Source organism: Anas acuta, chromosome 25 (genome assembly GCF_963932015.1).
Source record: "Anas acuta chromosome 25, bAnaAcu1.1, whole genome shotgun sequence".
Taxonomy (NCBI): domain Eukaryota; kingdom Metazoa; phylum Chordata; class Aves; order Anseriformes; family Anatidae; genus Anas; species Anas acuta.
The window spans coordinates 2,812,450-2,831,375 of NC_089003.1; the positions used below are offsets into that span (position 1 = coordinate 2,812,450).

An 18,926-nucleotide genomic window follows, 5' to 3' on the forward strand; every position below is an offset into this window, starting at 1 on the left:
GAGACAAGGCAGAGCCGGGCAACCTCAGGCTACCATTTATTGGAAAAGGCCGGCGGTGCCTGCGGCGCCCTGAGCAGGCTTGGCCAGGGCCCCAAGGAGGTATTTAAAAGTGCTATTTACACCGAGCGCCGGGGCGTGCGTCCCCCCTCACCCCCAGGGATCCCCTCTCTGCCCCCGCAGCCCCCCCACCCACCCAGCTCAGTAAAAGCTCTTTGCAGCTCCCCGGCTCTTGGTCACCTCCTTCCCAGCGTGTCCCTGGCACTCCCTGGGGCTGGCAGCGGTGCCCCTCAGCGCCGGCGTGGGTTGAGCACCGGTGCCGGGGTGCTCCCCGCGCTTGCCCATGGTGAGGATGCCGGCGGCGTGGTTGCCGGAGCCGTGCAGCAGGCGGTAGAGGCGGCTCTGGAAGGCCGGTGGGACGCTCTTCCTCTTGCCCAACGTGAGGATGCCGGCGGCGTGGTTGCCCATGCCGTGCAGGAGGTCATAGATGCGGCACGAGCAGGTTTTCTGCCGGCAGCACTCGGGCAGGTTCTGGCGAGCGGTGACCAAGGAGCAGAGCAGGAGCAGGAGCAGGAGGCAGGCGGCTCTCTGGAGCTGCCAGGTAACGGCTGGCATCGGTGCAGGGCACCCGCAGAGCCAGCCGGGGCTGCTGCTGTGCCCCCCCGGGCTGCCAGCACCCTGCTGGTGGCTCAGCTCCCCTCTGCCCTGCTTGCTGTGGGGGCTCAGCCCCGTTCCCGCAGCACCACCCTTCAGCGCCCCACGGCACGGCCACCACCGTGCCCCTGGGCACAGAGGGGACCCCAATGCTCCTCACTTCCCCACCCCAGCCCCCAAATCCACAGCCTCCAGCAGGAGCCACGGGTATCTTCCCCGTGCCACTTACCCCTCTCCGGCACACGGCAGCCCCAGGAGCACCCTCCCCTCATCACCGAGAGCCCCGGGATGAGCACCCACGCTTGGCTGACGCTGGAGCAGCGCGCAGTATGCACCCAGCTCCCTCCCGAGGAGCCCGTGCAGGGTTGAGCCTCCCCCCAGCTGCTCCTCGTCAGGTTTGGGGAGCCCCCGGGAGCCCCAAGGAACTGGCCCAGCCCTTGTGCACCCCAAGACCCCAGCCCCACAGCGCCGGCCCCACCTTGGCGTTCGGCACCTCCATCCTTCCTGGCGTCTTCAGGTGGCCAAGCAGCACTGGGGCATGTCCTGCCAGGGCCGAGGAGCGCAGCTGCCCTGAGATGTGCACCCTACAGCGGGGCTTTATAGGGGCTGCTCCCCCCGGCCCCCAGCCCCCAGCACAATGGCGTTGCCAAAAATACCAGCGGGAGCAGCGGGGCTGGTGTCTGGGAGACGCGCACCCTTTGTGGCCGGTAGCTCGGAGACGGGCCAGGCCTTTCCCCTCATTTGTGGCTCTGCATTATGAGGGTGCAGCGCGGGGCTGGGGTGCGCGGCGCTAATGAGGCCGTAATTATCCGAGGGACCCGCGGCCGGGCCGGCACAAAGCGGCCTGAAGGTCAGCACCGGGGGAAGCGCTGACAACAGGTCCGGTCCTGGTGGCCCCAATTAGGCTAATTACCGCCCCGAACAAAGGGGTGCCAGGCAGCCGCGTGGCTCAGTGACGTGCGGGGCTGGTGCCCCCTGAACCCGGCTGGTGCCGGCGGAAGGATGTGGCCCCCATCCCGCTGCCACCCCCCCGTCCTTCTCGGTGACCCCATCCCCGGCGTGGAGAGGGAGCGGAGGGCACGGCGTGGGTCTGGCACACTTTATAAACGCTCCGCAGCCCCGGTCCGACCCCAGACCAACCCCACACTCACCGCCCGTGCCTGGGGCGTGCTCGCCCTTGGGGACAAACCCAGGGTGATTTCCCTGATGCCATAGGACACGTCTGCTGGCAGCTCCGCTCTGCAGCGGCCCCTGCGAGCTGTTCCCCAGGTGCCTGCCCAGCCCCTCTGCACAGCGGGGGGGCACGGGGACACCGGGGAGGGGAGGGGACCCCCTGGAAGCAAATCCTGCAGCCCTGAGATCAGGACCCCGCACCTGGGGTGGCTTTTTACAAGAGGGGGATCGGGCACAGCAGGCTGGGGGTGCATGCACACGGCCAGCGGGGTGCCAGCAGCCCCCACCGGCCCCGCAGCACGGCGCCTGCTCTGGAAGCAGATGGGGGAGATGGATGAGACCCCAGGAGCTTGGGAGGGGGGCAGGTGGGAGTAGGGACCCCCCCCAACTCCCTGCCATGCCCAGAGCTGGTCCCCAAGCGGGCACACCGCTGCGCCAGCCCCGCTGCACCCTGCCCATTTTCATCCCCGTCCCAAAACGAGCCGCGGGCAGGCTGGGGCTCTCCGGTCCTGGTCCCCACAAGCGGGGGCTGCTCCATCGGGGGCCCCCCCGTAGCCCCAGGCCGGGGGTCAGCAGGACGCCGGGGTCAGCAGGACGCCGTGTCGCCGCCTCCTTCTGCCTCGGGGATGGGCTCCAGCGGGGGGGCGCGCAGCCGGGAGGCCTCGGGCGAGGCTGAGCCGTTCCTGCCGATGCCGCAGGACTGCCCGGCGTTGTGGATCTGCCAGAGGTTGTCCAACGCCTCCGCCTTGGCGTGCTTCAGGAGGTCGGCCTGGCCCTGCCACGGGGGAGAGGGCGTCAGGGGACGTGGCCGCGGGCGCACGGGGTCCCCTCGTGCCACCTCCAGCCCCCGTTTGTGCCCCAAAGCCATGGGTCCATGAGGGGCAGAGGGGAATTGCTGGGTCCAGGCGCATCCCCCCGGTGCCGGTGCCCACGTTTTTGGCACAGGGGTGGTGAGGGATGGTGGTGGTGAGGGATGGCGGTGGTGAGGGATGGCGGTGGTGATGGCCACGGTGCCGCCCCCCCCTCACCTTCAGGACGGTGATGTTCCAGGCGAAGCTCTCCAGCGCCTTCTGCAGCTTCCGACCCCGCAGCCCCTCCTTGGCCTCGATGCGGTGCAGCTCCTTGTGGAAGTCCATGCCTGGGCACGGGGCACACGAGGGGGGGGGACACACTCAGGGCCACGGGGTACGGGGACAGCCACCACCCGCGAGGGATGGGGACCGGCTGCCTTTCTCCTGTGGCCTCCTGGTTTCCCCAGCTGGGCACCACAGGTGGTCTCGGCAGCCCCGAGCCCCCTCCATTTGGGGAATGGGGTCCCAGCACAGCCCCCACCACCCTCAGCGGGTTTGGATCCCAGGGGATGTGGGGTCTGGACGTTCAGCGGTTACCCCGGGGAGCAGATGCACGGCTCCTGCATGCCGCAGCCCACCTGGGGGGGCTCAGAGAGGGGACACCACCCCCCCCCTCACCCCGTGCCGTAGCGCAGGCCCCCGCGCCGTGCACCGCGTGATGTCCTCGTGAGCGGGTGCTATATTTACCCCTCCCTGACGCAGCACCGGCTCCCGGCCCACACGAGGGCTCCCACACACTCCTGCTCGCCCCCGTGCTGTCAATCAGCTCGCCCCCACCCCGCACCCCCAGCCCTGCCACCAGCACCCCCAGATCCCCCCCCACCCGGTACCCAAAACCGTGCCGGCACCACCGAGGCTCATCCACAGCACAGCCAGGGGGGTGAAAGCAGGGAGCAGCGCCCAGGAACGGGGGTCAGGGTGGCAGCCCCCCAACGCGGGGGGGTCGGCAGCGGCAGCAGCACACCCCAAAGACCCCTGCCCTCATGCAGGACAGGGGGCACGGGGGCAATGCAGCCCAACAGAGGGGCTCCCGCGGCCAAAGCGGTGCCGGCGGGCACAGAGCCCACCCGCAGCCCCCCCCAACCTCCCTCTCTGGCGCTCCCCCCCCCCCCCCCGTCGCTGGCAGCGGCGGCGGAGCCGAAAGCCAAATGCTCGGCGAGGTTTCCGGGCTGCCGAGCCGCCAAGGAACAAACAGGGCTGCTGGCAGCGAGGCTGGCACCCGCTGGGGGTGGCAGAGCGGGGCCCCCTCCTTCCTCCCCGGCCCCTCCAGCTCCTGGCAGCTCTCCCAGCCCTGCGGGGTGCCCACAAGAAGCACCGGGGCCGGCAGAACCCCGTGCACCCTGCGAGCATCCAAGGATGCCCCTACAGCACACGGGGTCCCAGTGCACCTTACCGGTGCCAACTGGGAGCACGGGGATGTGCTGGGAGAGGGGCTGGGGTCCTGGGCAGCTGCGGGTGCAGGGGGCAGGATGGGACACGGGGAGGGGTGCAGGGGGGGGGGGGACCGGGGCAGGCTGCCAGCAGCACCTGCCTGTGTGGGTTCAGCCATGTGTCTTTGAAGTCATAACATTCAGTTGCCACTTCTACCGTCAGCCCCAGTCTGTTATTTCTGATGCTAATTATATTCCGGCGTTTGGCAGCTAATGACTCTTCTCCGCTTCCTCATCAGCCTCCTCCGCTCCCCGCTCGCTCCCTCCCCGCCCTGCCCGCGCAGCCCCTGCAGCCCCCCATCCCCAGCAGCGCTCCCCCGGGGAGGGCTCCCTGCCCTCTCTCCTTGCAGCGCATCCAGGACATGGGGAAATCACAAAACTGCCCCCCTCCCGATGGAAATCTCCCCCCACAGCAGCCGGGTGCTGACCTCCATCTGCAGCACGCACCCACCCGGGGCACCCCCACGTGCACCCCTTGCCCCCCGCCACACACAGCAGCGTGCTTGGCGTTCCCCGTGCACGGATTCGGAGCCTGGTGCTGGATTGCTCCGATCCCTGCGGGGACACCCATCCCCAGGGGGCTCGGTGACATGCCCCCCCCCATTCCTGGCACCCTTGGGACGTGTTCCAGCTCTGGGGTCACCCCCCCCAGCACCCACCTGCCTGCTGCGCCTGGATGAGCTTGCTGTGCACCGCGTCGGCCGACTCGATCAGCGTCCGGCTGGTCTGGATCATCTGGGGACAAGAGGAGCAGCGCGAGGTGCTGAGCACCCCCCCAGCACCCCACATCCCACCCCACGCACCCTGCCTGCGGAGCAAATGGGGAGAAAAAAGGGGGTGGGAGGGGGTTGGCTGGGGGTCCCCCTGGCACGGTGCAGCCAGGTGCGGAGCGGCCAGCGCCTGGCAGGCGGCCAGGTCCCCCTGCAACACAAAGGAAGGAAGCGGCTCCGGGCTGCGGCTCTTAATGGGATTCCTCCCCCCCTGGGCGGCCCCGCAGGATGCCCCGCGAGCCAGATGGGGTCTGCGGGGTCCCAGGTTTGTGGGGTCCCAGGTTTGTGGGGTTCCGAGTCTGCGGGGTCCCTCGGGGCATCTCCCAGCGGGTCCCCCCCTGCCCTGCGATGGATCCAGTGACTTTGGGGGGACCCCATCCCGGGGCCGCCCCATGCGCACAGCTGTGGGCGAGGCAGGATGGAGCTACTGGTGCTACTGGTGCTGCTGGTGCCATCGGCCCCGTGGAGCATCCCCGTGCCGCTGCTTACCGTCTCGTAGGCGGTGAGGACTTTGCGCAGCAGGTCGGGGATGGGGCCCTGCGCCTCCATGGCGGGGTACTGCTCCGCCAGGTTGAGGGTGACGCTGGGCGCGCTGTCGCTGTGCAGCAGCCACGCCGCCACCGTCAGGATGCACTGCTTCATGTTGGCGGCGGGCGTCAGGCCACACAGCTCCTTGAAGGAGACCAAGGCGTTCTGCGGGCAGAGACCGGCATTAAGGGATCGGCAGCACCCCCGGGAACCCCTCCCAGCCCTGCACCGGCCTCCTCCCCAAAAACCCGCCGTGCCCCTACCGGCTCCGGTACCTGCACGTTCTCCCGCAGGTCGGTGGCCTCCCGCAGGGGCTGGGTGGCCGTCCGGAAGACTTCGTCGATGGCCTTGATGCCGGTGGCCTTGGTGGAGGTGTACTCCCGCACCCGGCGGCCCCGGCGCCCCGCCAGCCCCCGGCGGTGCCCCTTGCCCCCGCCGCGGCGGTCGGTGATGGCCACGTGCACGAAAAGGGTGGCGTGGGGCAAGGGCTCCCCGGCCAGAGACTGGAGGGGGACGTGGCGGTACCCGGGCTGCAGGCACTCGAAGGGGATGGTGTACTGGGCGATGAACTCGTCCCCGATGTAGTCGTCGTCCAGCACGACGAAGCGCAGCACGGCCAGCTCGGGGAGGTTGATCTGGAACTCCAGGCTCTCGTCGAAGACGGGGTTGTCCCCGCTCTGCAGGGCCGTCTTGGTGCGGTGCTCGGCGCAGTCGGCCGGGATGCCGTGGATCTCGGCGCAGACGTAGGGCTCCACCACCTCCCCCTTGGCCCCCGAGCCCTTGGGCTTGGGCAGGTTCTGCCCGCTGATGACCTTGAGGTGCAGGAGCTGGGCGGGCACCCCGGGCAAGGAGTCCTTGGCGTTGGCACTGAAGTAGGAGACCTCTTCCCGCATGATGGCGGGGCGCAGGACGTAGCCGCAAGCCCCGTTCTGCCGGAACCAGCCCGCGTTCAGGTCCATCATGAGCCCCGGCGTCTGGTAGTTCATGGCCACCATCTGGCAGCCGCACTTCCAGAAGTCCTGCGGGTTCATGTTGCTGGCGTCGATGCGCATGGGGCTGGGGTAGACACGGGAGAGGAACCGCTTGTTGTAGCTCACCAGCTCCGCCGGGCACTCGTTGGCGAAGCGGCCGGCCTCCACCTCGCTGAAGGAGCACATCTCCCAGTAGCGCTGCCCACGCCGCGAGCTCTCAAAGTCCTGGAAGGGGACGGCCTGGCAGAGGCTCACCAGCTCCGACAGCTCCCGGCTGAGCCGCGCTCGCCGCGGGCCCCCTCCCTCCGCCACCTCCCGGTCCTCCTGGCCCAGCCTCCGCGCCAGCTCCCAGCCTTCCTCCTCATCCGACACCTCCCCTTCGCTGTCCTCGCAGCCGGCCGGCAGCTTCTTGCCCTTGATGAGGATGCGGCCCTTGAGCTGCTCCGGGGAGGGCAGGTAGGAGGCGGTGGGGTCGGGGGGCTCCAGGTAAAGCTTCTCGCCCAGCGTCTTGCGCAGGCACTGGGCGGCCAGGCGCTGCTGGGCGGCCGAGCAGCGCACCACCAGGCAGAGGATGAGGGGGTAGGCGGAGGCGGTGAAGGCGTGCTGGTCGATCAGCCCCACCACGGTGCGGAAGGGCACGCAGGAGGCCCCCGAGGGGCTGGTGTAGACCACGGGCTCGCCGTCGGGGCCGTCCCACAGCACCAGCTCGATGCTGCGGCAGCCCAGCCCCAGGGCGCTGATGTAGCCGCTGATGTCTGAGCGGCCCCAGAAGTTGTCCTCCAGCAGGCAGGCGCTGTGGGCAGAGCTGATGTAGTAGTGCGAGAGGGGCTGAGCCATGTCCTGGCACACCTTGCGGTGCTGCGGGTCGAAGATGGAGCAGTCGGAGGAGAGCAGGTAGCGGGTGAAGCCGTCGATGGCCAGGTAGCCCTTCTCCCGGCCCTCCTTGGAGGGCTCGTACTTGCTGACGATCTCCAGGCACTTCTCCTCCGTCACCCCCTCCATGCCCTGCTCCACCTCCAGGAACATCAGCAGGTCCTTGAGGCCCAGGTACTCCTTGTTGCTGGAGAACTGCACCAGCAGGAAGAAGATCTCGGGGCGGGTGCAGAGCTCGCAGTACGCCTCCACGAAGAGGTCGCAGGCCACCTCCGTGCCGGGGCGCTCGCTGGCTTTCTGCAGCTCCTTGAACTTCAGCTCGATGGTGGACACCTTCATGCCCGGGTTGAGCGCCTTGATGAGCTGCACGGCCCGGGCCACGGGGATGTGGCCGGACTTCTCCAGGTCGGCGAGGTCGAAGACGGAGGAGATCCAGGAGGTCCGCAGGCTGGGGTGGCCGGTGCCTGGTGCCTCGGGCGTGTGCTTCCCGTAGGACACCAGGTACCGCAGCCCCATCACCCAGGCGCTCACCACGTCGGCTGAGCTGGCCACCAAGTCCAGGGACTCGTAGTTGTCTCCGTAGATGATGGAGAAGGCGCACTCATCGGGGAACTGGTCGGAGAGGCCGTTGCTGCGCAGGATGGGGGTCTTCTTACCCACCCGCACCTCTTTCACCGACTTGATCTCAATCTTGGCCTTCTCCGAGTCCTTCTTGGAGGGCTCCCAGCGCACGGAGCGCATGTCGGCGTCCAGCACGAAGAAGCGGCTGTACATGCGGGAGTTGGAGCGCACCTTCTTCAGCTCGCAGCCCTCCAGCATGAAGGAGATGCAGGCGGCCGTGCTGTTGATCTTCCGGTCGTTGGGCATGGTGCTGAAGGACACCGTCTTCTTCTTCTGCATGGGGCGCTGCCGGGAGCCGTCCTGCCGGGGGGGAGAAGGGGGCAGAGCCATCAGAGCCACGCACCATGCGCCCACCGGTCCCCCCCGGGCTCCCCATCCCAGCTCCAATGCGCAGCGAGGGGCCTGGGGATGCCCCCACGTCGTGCAAAGCCCAGCCTGGCCCCACTGGAACCTCTCCCCCCTCAATCCCAAAGGCCGGGAGCTGGCTCCAGCCGGGGCCTCCCCCACTGCCGGGCTTATTTTAACTCCGTGTTCCTTCCTTCCTTCCTTCCTGCTCCCGGCCGTGAGCCGGATCCTTCCCCACTGCTCACTCACCCCCCGGGGCACGGCTGTGCACAGGCACAGTCCCCATCGTCATGGGGTCTGGGGACACCGGAGGGAAAAGGGCCTCCTGGAAGGACCCCCCCGTGCCCACACCAGCCCCACACCCACATTGGGGCACAGCCACGGCCCCCCTGCACCCTCGGGACACCAACAGGGGGAAAAAAGGCTCCCCCGAGGCAGGGAAGGGGAGACCCTGTTACCAAAGGGGTCGGAGGAGGCGGGGGATAGGGGGAACAGCAGGGCTGGGAGCATATTATGGGTTGGATTTCATTAAGTAGTGCAGCAGGGAGGAGGTTTAATCCACTTCTTCAAGATTATGGTGAGTCACCTCTAATCTGGTGGTGCCTCCGGCACATGCAGGCTCTTCCCAGCTGCCAGGGCTTGGGGACCACGGGGTGTCCCCTCCAGCACCCTGAGAGCTTTCACACCTCCATGGCGCAGCTGTCGCCGCCTGGGCTAAGAGCCCAGGCACACATTTCGCGGTGTTTCACCTCAAAAGGTCTGGATTTACCCTTGTGGGGACAAGCAGCAGCCAGCTCCAGCCACGGGTGCACAGGGCGCAACACCCCAGGGAAAAGGGGCGAAGGGAAGGGGAAACCAGCCCTAGCCCCCAGCCCCATTTTAGAGCTGGCTGGATGCTGCCGGGTCAGAAGGAAACACCACACCGGCCACGTCGAGGGACCCAGCCCAGCCTCTGCAGGATGGGGAGACGGGCGCAGGGCAGGACTCGGGTGGGAGATCCCCCTGGGACGGTCACCCCATGGCCGAGCCGCCGTGCCGGGTACGGAGGGTTCAGCAGCAGCCCCGCGGGGACGGACCCGGCGGCTGAGCCATCTGCACCGCCACCACGACGCTTCCTGCGAGCAGCAATCTGAGCGCGCCACTGCCTCGCGGCACCAGAGCCAGCCCCGCACCCGCCCCGCTCGCGGGGTGACCGCTGGCAGCGGGCAGCACGGGGCAGGACCCGCACCCGCACCCCTCCGTGCCCGCACCCCACCCCGGTGCGCACCCCACCCCTGCAGCGGGCCCCAGAGCAGAAAACAGGAAATCCATCCGGAAAGGAAACGCGGGGCGGGGGGCCTGCTCGCACCCAGCGGCCGCCGGGACCTGCCTCCAGCTGTGCCGGAGCCTGCCCTCGCCCACCGCAGGCAGCCGAATCCACCCCTCCCTCCAGCACCGGCTCCTCTCCCACGGCCGGCGAGCCCTCGGCGCGCGCCGCAGTGCCCGAGCATCTCCCGGTGCCTCCCGCGGTTGGATGCGTTCACACCTCGCCCCTGCAGCCCGCTGGGTTCAGGCAGAGGGAGAGAAAAGCCGCTGCTCGCAGGCAGCCCCTTGTGCTGGCGTGCTCCAGGCTGGCTGCCCCGGGGATGCTCGGCGAGGCGCGGGTGCGAGCGGCGCAGGCAGAGCTCCCCAAGGTGCTAAGTAGGTCAGGAACAGAGGCAGGAGAACGCGGCGCCTGGAGACGGGAGAGTCCCTGCCGCTGCCCACGGGGAGCACGGAGGGTCCCGGCTGCAGGGCATGGCTCTGGAGAGGGGCACGGTGCGCGCTGTGCCACCGGTCACATCGCACCCGCGCAGCCCAGCTGGGCAGAGGGGCGCTGCCAAACCCCACACCACCAGCGATGCTGCCCACCATGCCCACCATGCCCACCATGCCTGTGCCAACGCCGAGTGCTGGCAGCCGGCTGGGCACAGACGGCGCGTCCTAACCCAGCTCCCTGCACCCTGCCCAGCTCGGCGGCGCGAGCTCAGCGCCACTTTGGCCAATTACCCCCCCGTGATTAGTGCTCTGGTGAGCACAGCAGCCCTAATCCCAGCCACCGCGTGACCCCACTCGTTATCCAGCCCACAGGGATGTGCCCATCAGGCCATGGATGTGCTGTGCTGCCCCTCCCTTCCCGGTATCCCCGGGGGGGTCTCCATGAGCGCAGCGGCTTCTGATGGCAGGAGGTAGAGAAACCGAAAGCCTCTGGGGCTGAGGCGCCTTGGAAGGAGCTGCGCTGCCCGGTGGAGGGGAGCAGGACGCTTTGTCCCCACGGGGCTGTTCCCACGTCCCGTGCCCCGCTTGTCCCAGCTGCCCCAGTCCCCGGGGGCAGAGCTGGGATGTGGGCAGGCAGCAGCGGAGCGGAGGCAGCGGGAGGCCAGGCACAGGCAGGGCTTTTCTACAGTCGTTTGTTCCCTGCCAAGAAGACAGAGAGTGACACATCCACTCCCCGCGGCACCAGCTGCCGCTACCCAGCGAGGAGCTGCTGGAGCCTGGGCCCCGTGCGGAGGCACCGGCTCTGTTCCTGGGGCTCGGGCAGGAAGGGGATGGCCCCACTCATGGGGGGCAGGACAGCAGGGTGCTGGGGAAGGGCCACATCCTGCGGCGGGGAGGGACAGACCCGGTACCCCCCCTCCAAGGCCTCCTTCCAGCATCCTCCCTACTCACCAGCCCCCCAAACTCTTCTGCTTCCAGCCTGGAGAAGAAAGCAGGGAACAGGTCCCCAAGCCAGGACACAGGGACAGCAGCCTCCCCGCTCGCCATCCCGCACGAAGCCGCTCTCTGCAGTCCCATCGCTGCACGGGGCCAGCTCCAGCACCACCCCGTACTGGTCCCGAGCTCCCCCGGCCCCAGCACAGCCGCTGGTTCTACTTTCAGATTCACTCCTCCAGCCTTTTCTGGAAATCCCATAAAATAACAGAGCCTGCAGCTCTTCCCACATGTGCTTCCACTTAGTCAGCAGCCAGTCTCTACCCGTCCCGCTGCCCCACAGCCCGCAATCAATCTGTGCCCGTGGTCCAAGCTGGGGGCACAGAGCCCCCCCCCAGCCTTGATGAGCACAGTGGGGGATGGCTGTGACGCTGGGGCAGAGCCCCACAGCATGGGAACAGCCTCAGCACCCCCCAGGGATTTGGGGCCAAGCAGCTGCTCCCCGAGGTCCTGCCAAGCACAGCCCCTTGGGGGCAAGGACACGGGGTTCTGTGGGAACCCAGACCTCCTGGGGGGCCCCTGGGACCCTTCTCGATGCCACCACCCTCTCGCCAGCTGCTGTGCAGAGCCCTGGATGGGGTTTTGGGGAGGCAGCAGCTCCCCGCTGACCGTCCCCATGAGCTGGGGCAGAGCCAAGGCTTCGGGGTCCCTGCTGCTAACGGGACTGGAGGAGGACAGGCTGTCCCCTGTCCCTGCTGAGGGATGCAGGAGCCTCCCTTGGGACAGGGACAGGACTGCTGCGTCCAAACGGGAGCAGCAGAGGAGGGCGAGCAGCTGGTGCCCACGCGGTCCCCCGGGCAGCGCGCCCACCTCGCTGTCCCCACAGCCTCACCCGATGGAGGGGCTCAGCCCAGTTGGGGTCCAGGGCACAGCCAGGGGAACTCAGGGCTGGGGGATCCAGCACCGCGGAGAGATGGGGACCTGCAGCAGGGAAAGATCAAGCCCAGAGGGTCTCAGAGATGTGCAGTGGACCAAAAGAGGCTGGGGGACACCATCCTATGTAGGCATCCTCCACCACCAGCACCCTCAAGCACCTCAAGCACTTGCTCTGTGCCACCCGACCTTCCCCTAAGGCCAAATCCTGCGGTGATGCACAGCGGGGATGGGGGGAGGCACCCAGCGGAGAGGCAGGCGAAGGGGAGCAGCAGCCCTGCCACGTTTGCCTCCAGCCTGCACAGAGCCCTGCAGCCTGCAGCGGAGGCAGAGCCTGGGCTGTAGGGGGGGGACAGGAGACCCCACGAGGTCCCCGGACAAACCGGGCACACACGGCACACCAGCACGGGCTTTTATGGCTGAGGGAGCCCAGGGAGGTCCCCTCGGCATCCCGGTGTGGGGCACAGCCCGGCCACCCCGCAGCGGTTTGCAGCAGGAGCCTCACCAGGGGTAGGGGGTCCCCAAAGGCACCCGACGCCCCCCGCCCAGGTCTCTGGGGCACGAGGCCAGGGCTGGGCGGGCAGCAGGGGAACAGCCCCCACGCGGGGTATTAATAGTACCGGAGCTCTACCGGCTTAAAATAGGCTGCCAGGAGTGGGGAGGCGGGTCCCGGGCGGACGCGACCTATTGTGTCAGCGAGCAACGCCGACGTAAGCACAATTAGGGGGGCTGATTTAGAAAAAACACACACGTGACCCCCTGCCCACCGGCATGGGGGGGTCCAGAGACCCCCCCCCAGACCCACAGCACCCTCGGTCCCACCGCCTGGCTGTGGTTTGGCTCTCGGGAGGTCACAGGAGCTGGGCCCAAGGCTCAGTGCAAGGGAACGCAGGAAGATGCTCAGGAGCAGGCAGCACCCATGGGTGCCCCCACGCAGGAGGGGGTGATGCTGCGATGCGATGCCCATCGCAGGGGCAGCGTGGCCGTGCAGGGAGCCCACGGGGGGGGCTACGTGGGGGCGATTCCCAGCCGGGCACGGAGGACAGGCCTGGCCTGGGGAGCGCACAAAGGGGTTTGCCCTTGGGGGACCCAGGCTGCCGGCAGGGCGAGGGGACGCGGTGCCAGCACCGGTGGGAGCAGCACCCAGCACTGCACCAGCACCCAGCCGGGCGGCATCCCCGGCCCTAAGCGCCCACCAGCCGGGGGGAACCGGGGGCAGCAGCTCCCCGCCACCGCCCCTGGACCCCCAGGGATGGTGTGGGGGCGCTCCGAGGGCACCGGGGGCTGCGGGAACCGGCGCAAAACCGGCTCCGGGGAACCTCCGCTCGCTCCAGCCGGGCTGGGCTCCGAAGCACCGAGCCCCGCGCAGGTGCCGGCGGGTGCCCGGGGTTGGGGGCGAGCAACCGGGGCATCACCCGGGGTAGTGGTGGTGGGGGGTGGAGGGGGGGGAGGTGAACCGGGAGGAACCGGGAGGAACCGGGAGGGCTCGGGGCAGGGCGCAGGCTCTCACCTTCATGATGCTGGCGCGGGGCGCGGCGGGCGCGGGGCTCCGCTCCACCGAGTCCTCGCGGCTGCTGCTGCCCGAGCCCGAACCGGGGCTGCCGCCACCGCCACCGCCACCGCCACCGCCACCGCCGCCGCCGCCGCTTCGGGGCCCGTTGGGCAGCGGCACGGCGGGGCGGGGCGAGCCCGGCGGCGGGGCGCCCCGGGGCCCCTCCGCCATCCCCGCCGCACCAGGGCAGCGGCCGCCGCGGGGCCCCGGGCGCCCCGGTGCCTGCGCCCGCCGCCGCCGCCGCCGCTGCTGCTGCTGCTGCGGGCTCGGTGGCGGAGCGGGAGGGAGGCGGGGACGGGCCGGGGCCGGGGCCGGAGGCGGAGACGGAGACGGCGCGGTTCCCCCCCTCTCCTCCTCCTCCTCCTCTTCCTCCTCCTCCTCCTCCTCCTCTTCGTCCTGCCCGCCCCGGGCTGCAGCGGCGCACGGCGGAGAGCGGGGCCGGGCACCGGGCACCGGCACCCCCAGGGCCTCCGCCCAGCGCTGCAGCGCATGGTCTTGGTGGCCGCCCCAAAGCGCCGGGCCCCCGGCCAAGCCTGCACCCGGCAGCTTGGTCCTAAATGAGCCTGCAGCCTGGTACCCAAAGCCAGCCCCGTACCCAAAACCACCCTGGCATCCTGCAGCCTGGTGCCCAAACCCAGCCCGAATCTTGCAGCCTGGTGCTCAAATCGACCTTGCACCCTGCAGCCCAGTGCCCAAACCCTACCCTGTCCCCAAACCCAGCCCGAATCTTGCAGCCTGGTGCTCGGAGCGACCTTGCACCCTGCAGCCTGGTACCTGAAAGGAGCTTGCAGCCGGGCACCCTGCAGCTTGGCACCCAAACCCAGCCCAAATCTTGCAGCCTGGGGCTCAGATTGATCTTGCACCCTGCAGCCTGGCACCCAAACCGAGCCCACACCCTGCAGCCTGGGGCTCTGATCGACCTCGCGCCCTGCAGCCTGGCACCTGAAACAACCTCACACCCTGCAGCTCGGTGCAATGCCCACCCCAGCGCTTTGCTTATCCAAGCAGGGGGGCTCGAGGCTTTGCTGCAGGGCACAGCAGGGCCCCCAGGAAGGGCTGAAGGCACAAGCAGAGGGATGAGCAGCGCCGTGGGGCTCCCCAGGCTGTGCGCTGCTCTCTGCCAGCACCGTGGAGCCAGGAGCACCCCAGAGACCTGCCAGAGCCCAGCTTCACCCCTCTGGCCTTTATCCTGCACCCACCAACCCTGCTTTTCACCAAGCTCTGCCAGCACCATGTGCACCTGATGCACGCTGGCCCAGCACCGGTATCCCTGCTAGGGCAGCAACCCCAAAACCCCCCCGGCCACGCCATTTCTCCCCTGCTTGCAACAGGAATTCTGCTCCAGGCTTTTCTTCCAGCAGGAGATGGGAGGGAAGGAGCCTTTGCATGATTCTCCTCCCTGGCAGGGAGGCTTTGGCTGCACCATGGGGGATGCTTCATGCCTGCCTTGTTTAAGACAATGTCTTCTGCCAGAGGCCCTGCTCGCCCCCACCCCGGTAACAGCTGCCTGCACAGCAGGCTCCCTAAGCACCACGGCTCACAAGCCCTTAAAATAAACCTTAGCGAGCAGGAGAAAGGACCAGTCCCCGCCACGTGTCCCCACCAGACACTCCCAGAGCCCCAGGACAGACGCTGAACTGGTTAAATATTCATGGCTGACCCTTCCCCAGGACCGAGAGCAAACAACGGCGACTTCTCCTGAAAGCGGATGGTCGGGGTCGTCATCAAGAATCTCTTAACGAGGATTTAAAACATACTATAAAAAAAATAAATCAATCCCAGAGCGCTGCCCTTTGTTTATGTTTGAGAGATAATCCTCCTTTATTTTGCTTCTGTTCTTTAAAAAACATTAAAAAAGCCCTCGCTGGAGCTGATTGTTCCCGAAGCAGCGGACAGGGCTGGAGCCAGGCGGAGGGGCTCCTGCTGCCACCGCGTGCCCTGCCTGGGACATCCATGCCAGGGGACAAAATGCCACCAGGCCCTGGGGCTCCCCAGCTCCTGGGGAAGTTTTTTCTTTCACCCCTGTGCTGCCCACGGGCTGTGAGCACCGAGGTGGCCCTCGAGAAAGGCACGGGCACCTGCCCCTCTGAGGGCCTGGCACATCCAGAAAGCCCCCAGGGATGCCCACCCATGCCCACGGTCCCCTTCTGTGCTCCCAAAAAGTCCTGAGAAGGGCCAGCAGCGGGCTCCAGAGGTGTGGCAGTGGGCACCGGGTTGAGTTTGCCACCTCCATCCGCTCCGCTCAGCCAAACCCCGCGGGGCTGGGTGCCCTCGCCCCCGCTAGGGATGCGCCCTGGCCCCGATCCCTCCCCGGCGGGTGCACACCAAGCAAACCCCGGGCTGCCCTTAGGAGATAACGGTGCTCTGGATGACCGCCAGCAGCCGCTCCTCCCGCAGGACCCTGGGCATGGGGACGGGGGAGCCCAGGGCCTCCCGCAGCTGGGCGAACGCCCCGGCCCCCACCAGGTGCAGGCGCAGGGGCCCGATGCTGCCTTTGAAGCGGAACGATTTATAGACGGGGAAATCCTCCTGCAGGCAGTGGTCCAGCTGCGGAGAGACAGGGAGGAGGCCCTCACAGGTCCTAAAAACGTTTTCCCTACAGAGCAGCTGCCACCCCCCTATAACACCCTGACCCCCCAGACCTCCCCGCTGCAGGGAAGCAGCCCCTTTGCCAAAAGCCCTCCTGCACAGCCGTGCCCGTGCACCCCCCCCCTGCATGCAGCAGCCCCACGGGCACTGCCTGCAGCCTCCTGCAGCCAGCACGGCTCAGCAAAGCTGTTCCCGAGGTGCCCAGGCTGCCGGAGAGCACTGCCACCGCGTGGCTGCGGGGCTGGCAGGGGGCGGGCAGGGAGCAGGCAGCAGGATCTGCAACTGCCTGCAGCCAGCAGAGCCCCCAAAACCCTGAGCCCCCCCTTACCTTGTAGCGCTGCCCCTCCGACAAGTCCCTCAGGCCCCGCAGCTCCACGAACACCTCGTAATGGGGGGCGCAGACCCCCGAGGAGGCGCCTGCAGCGGTGCCACGAGCACGTTAAAGCCGCACGCAGCCCCCAGCCCGGTTTGGGTGGTGCTGGCAGCATTTTGGGGTGACCGGTGGGGCATTTTGGGGGTGACTCACCCAGCAGGGAGCTCTCCACGCAGACATAGTCAACCAGGCGAGCGCCCGGCCACATGCCCACGGCACGGCACAGGCTCTGGCAGAAGCGCTCCTCGGGGATGCTCTCGCCCCGCACACTCAGCACCTGGCTCTCCCTGCCAGTTTGGGCACGGGTGGGTGCCCCGTGCCGGGGGTGCCACCAGCACCTGCCCCGCACAGAGACATCCCCCCCCCGGTGAGGGATGCGGAGCTGGGGTGTCCTCACCTGCGCACGGGCTCCACCACGGGACACTGCTTGTTGAAGCCGGCCACCCTCAGCACCTCTCCGGCACGGCACCTGCGCAGGTACGGGGAGCGTGAGGCTGGTGGGGGGTGGCACAGGGTGTGTAGCCCCCCCCCGGAGCATGGCAGCAGCACCTGTACTCCCCGGGCCGGGCGGTCAGGACCAGCCTGTACTCCCGTCCCTCCCAGAGCTCGCCCAGCAGCACCGTCCTCTGCTCCTCCTCATCCTCAGCCGGGCAGGGCAGGAACTCACAGAAAGCCCAGTTGGGGCACAGCAAGAAGCGGGGCTCTGGCTCCTCCGGCCATAGGTTGACACCGAGAAGGGCTGGAGAGAGGGCAGCACCGGTCAGTGTGACCCCCCCAAGCCCCCTCCCTTCTCACCCTCTCCAAGAAGAGAGCAAGGCACGGCTTTTTTTGGAGAGCTGAGAGATCTCTGCGGGGCGGGATGCTGCACACAGTGAGGCACCCACCCCTGCCGGGCTTTGCGCTGCCGCACGACAGAGGTCCCCCCACCCGTGCCCCCCACGGGGACAGCCCTGCTCAGGCCACACTCACCTCCTGCCGCCCGGTAGAAGGGGCAGTACAACGGCAGCCCCTTGCACTCGGCCTGGCGCAGGGCGTCGAGGTAGAGCCGCTCCCCGCCGTGCGCCATCCCCACCACCACCACCTGCAGCCGCGGCCACAGGCGCTGCGCGATGCCCTCGAAGCCCTGGGCGCACTCAGCCCGCAGCTCGGCCGCCCGGGCGGCGTCAGGGACCAGCAGCTCCTGCAGCCGACCCCGCAAATCCTCGGGCAGCCCGTTTTGGGGGCTCAACCTGCCCAACGCCAGGTCCTGGGCCAGCTCGGGCCAGCCAGAGCGCAGGGTCGCCAGCGCATCGTGCAGCTCGGAGGCCAGCCCTGCCTCCAGCACCCGCAGGGAGCGCGCCCGCAGGGCGAAAAGCAGCTGCACCCGCAGGGCTGCTGTCCGCGAAGGCAAAGCCCCCGCCTCGGGGGGCGAGCAGTATAGGGTGGGCAGGGGCCAGCCCGCCGGGGCGCGGGGGCGAGCGGGTGCCCAGCTGAGCAGCGCGGTGCTGCGGGGGGCCAGAGCCTGCGGGAAGGCGGCGTGGAGGGCGTCCAGGTAGAGCAGGGACCCCTGCGTGGGGAAGAGAGGTGAGGGATGCAGGGTGCTGGGCACCGTTCGGGGGGGGGCCACGCTCCCCTCAGCAGCCCGGCTGCCCCCCTACCTGCAGCGGGGGCTCGCAGCCCCAGCAGCCCCGGAGCAAAGCCCAGAGGCTCAGCGGTGCCACCGTGTCCCCCTGCTCCCCATCAGCGCAGCCCCCCGTTAGGGGGTGACGCTCCCGAAAATCATCCGACCCTGCGAACAGACGGGGCGGGCTGAGACACGCATCCCACAAACCCCCCCCCCAGAAACCCAGAACCCCAAAACCTCAACTCCCCACTGCTTCTTAACCCCTCCCGGCCCACCGCAGCCCCCCCCCGGGCTCACCCTGTGCCGTGCCGGGGGGCAGCAGCCCCCGGAGCCTCCGCTCCTGGCTGTGGCGCACGTCGGTGCCCAGCACCTCCAGGCGGCGCCGGTGCCACCGCGCGGCGCGGCGGAGCGCGGCCAGGAGCAGGCGGGGGGGCAACGGGGGGGGCCCGGGCAGCACCATGCACACGGCCACGGCCACCGCCAGCAGCAACCCGGTAGCCACCGGCAGAAGCAACCCGGGGGCCACCGGCAGCAGCATCCCGGGGGCCGTCGCCAACAGCATCCCGAGGGCGCAGCGCAACCGGAGACCCCCCCCCCAACCCAACCCAGCACCGCCCCGCCGCCGCCCCCGGGACCCTCCGCCCCTTGTCGCTGTCCTTTACCCCCCCCCCCCCCTTCCAGCCCCGTATCGGACCCGTTAGCACCGGGTCTGCCCCCCCCCCCCCCCCCGGTGTTTTCCGGCTCCGGCAGAAATGACGGGCAATGAGCGCGACCGGTCCCGCCCGCTGAGTTCGTCCCCCCCCCTCGGGGAAATGACCACAGGGCGGCTCCGCCTCCGCGTTAAATGACGGGGTTTATTTCCTTTTGTTTTCTCCTTTCTACAAATTAAAAGAAAAAAAAAAAAAAAGAGAGACACAAGCCCCGGCCCCAGCCTCCCTCTCCAGCCCCCCCCCTCCCCGCGGGCCAACGCAGGCAGAGAAATAAATCGCGGTG

General features: G+C 68.7%; 3 protein-coding genes across 4 annotated transcripts; all 3 read right to left on the bottom strand.

The window, feature by feature from the left end:
* Positions 1-23: 23 nt before the first annotated feature.
* On the bottom strand, positions 24-1,599 carry HCRT (hypocretin neuropeptide precursor). Its single transcript, XM_068660587.1, has one exon. The coding sequence runs from the start codon at positions 610-612 to the stop codon at positions 199-201; it is 414 nt and encodes a 137-aa protein (XP_068516688.1). The 5' UTR covers positions 613-1,599; the 3' UTR covers positions 24-198.
* Positions 1,600-1,735: 136 nt separating this feature from the next.
* Positions 1,736-13,646, bottom strand: LOC137844318 (inactive phospholipase C-like protein 2). Of its 2 annotated transcripts, none has more exons than XM_068660563.1 (6): positions 13,327-13,646; positions 5,679-8,168; positions 5,365-5,568; positions 4,765-4,840; positions 2,853-2,962; positions 1,736-2,599 (listed from the first exon to the last, which is right to left on the bottom strand). In XM_068660563.1, exons 1-6 carry the CDS (start codon positions 13,537-13,539, stop codon positions 2,411-2,413), a joined length of 3,282 nt encoding a protein of 1,093 aa, XP_068516664.1. In that variant the 5' UTR covers positions 13,540-13,646; the 3' UTR covers positions 1,736-2,410. The 2 variants fall into 2 exon arrangements, with proteins under 2 accessions (XP_068516664.1, XP_068516663.1); XM_068660562.1 differs by lacking the exon at positions 13,327-13,646 and adding an exon at positions 10,902-11,054.
* Positions 13,647-15,160: 1,514 nt separating this feature from the next.
* Positions 15,161-18,620, bottom strand: GHDC (GH3 domain containing). The gene is made up of 8 exons (XM_068660583.1): positions 18,231-18,620; positions 17,968-18,098; positions 17,300-17,876; positions 16,880-17,069; positions 16,728-16,799; positions 16,484-16,617; positions 16,286-16,374; positions 15,161-15,915 (listed from the first exon to the last, which is right to left on the bottom strand). The coding sequence occupies exons 1-8, from the start codon at positions 18,493-18,495 to the stop codon at positions 15,715-15,717; spliced, it is 1,659 nt and encodes a 552-aa protein (XP_068516684.1). The 5' UTR covers positions 18,496-18,620; the 3' UTR covers positions 15,161-15,714.
* Positions 18,621-18,926: the final 306 nt, after the last annotated feature.

Coding starts and splice junctions, on each gene's coding strand:
- HCRT (XM_068660587.1), bottom strand. CDS start 612: ATGCCAGCCGTTACCTGGCAGCTCCAGAGAGCCGCCTGCCTCCTGCTC.
- LOC137844318 (XM_068660563.1), bottom strand. CDS start 13,539: ATGGCGGAGGGGCCCCGGGGCGCCCCGCCGCCGGGCTCGCCCCGCCCC. Junction 8,169..13,326: donor CCCGCGCCAGCATCATGAAG/GTGAGAGCCTGC, acceptor CCCCCCCGGCAG/GACGGCTCCCGGCAGCGCCC. Junction 2,963..4,764: donor CATCCAGGCGCAGCAGGCAG/GTGGGTGCTGGG, acceptor CCCCGTGCCCAG/GCATGGACTTCCACAAGGAG.
- GHDC (XM_068660583.1), bottom strand. CDS start 18,495: ATGCTGTTGGCGACGGCCCCCGGGATGCTGCTGCCGGTGGCCCCCGGG. Junction 16,375..16,483: donor CGTGGAGAGCTCCCTGCTGG/GTGAGTCACCCC, acceptor GCACCGCTGCAG/GCGCCTCCTCGGGGGTCTGC. Junction 15,916..16,285: donor CGGAGGGGCAGCGCTACAAG/GTAAGGGGGGGC, acceptor GTCTCTCCGCAG/CTGGACCACTGCCTGCAGGA.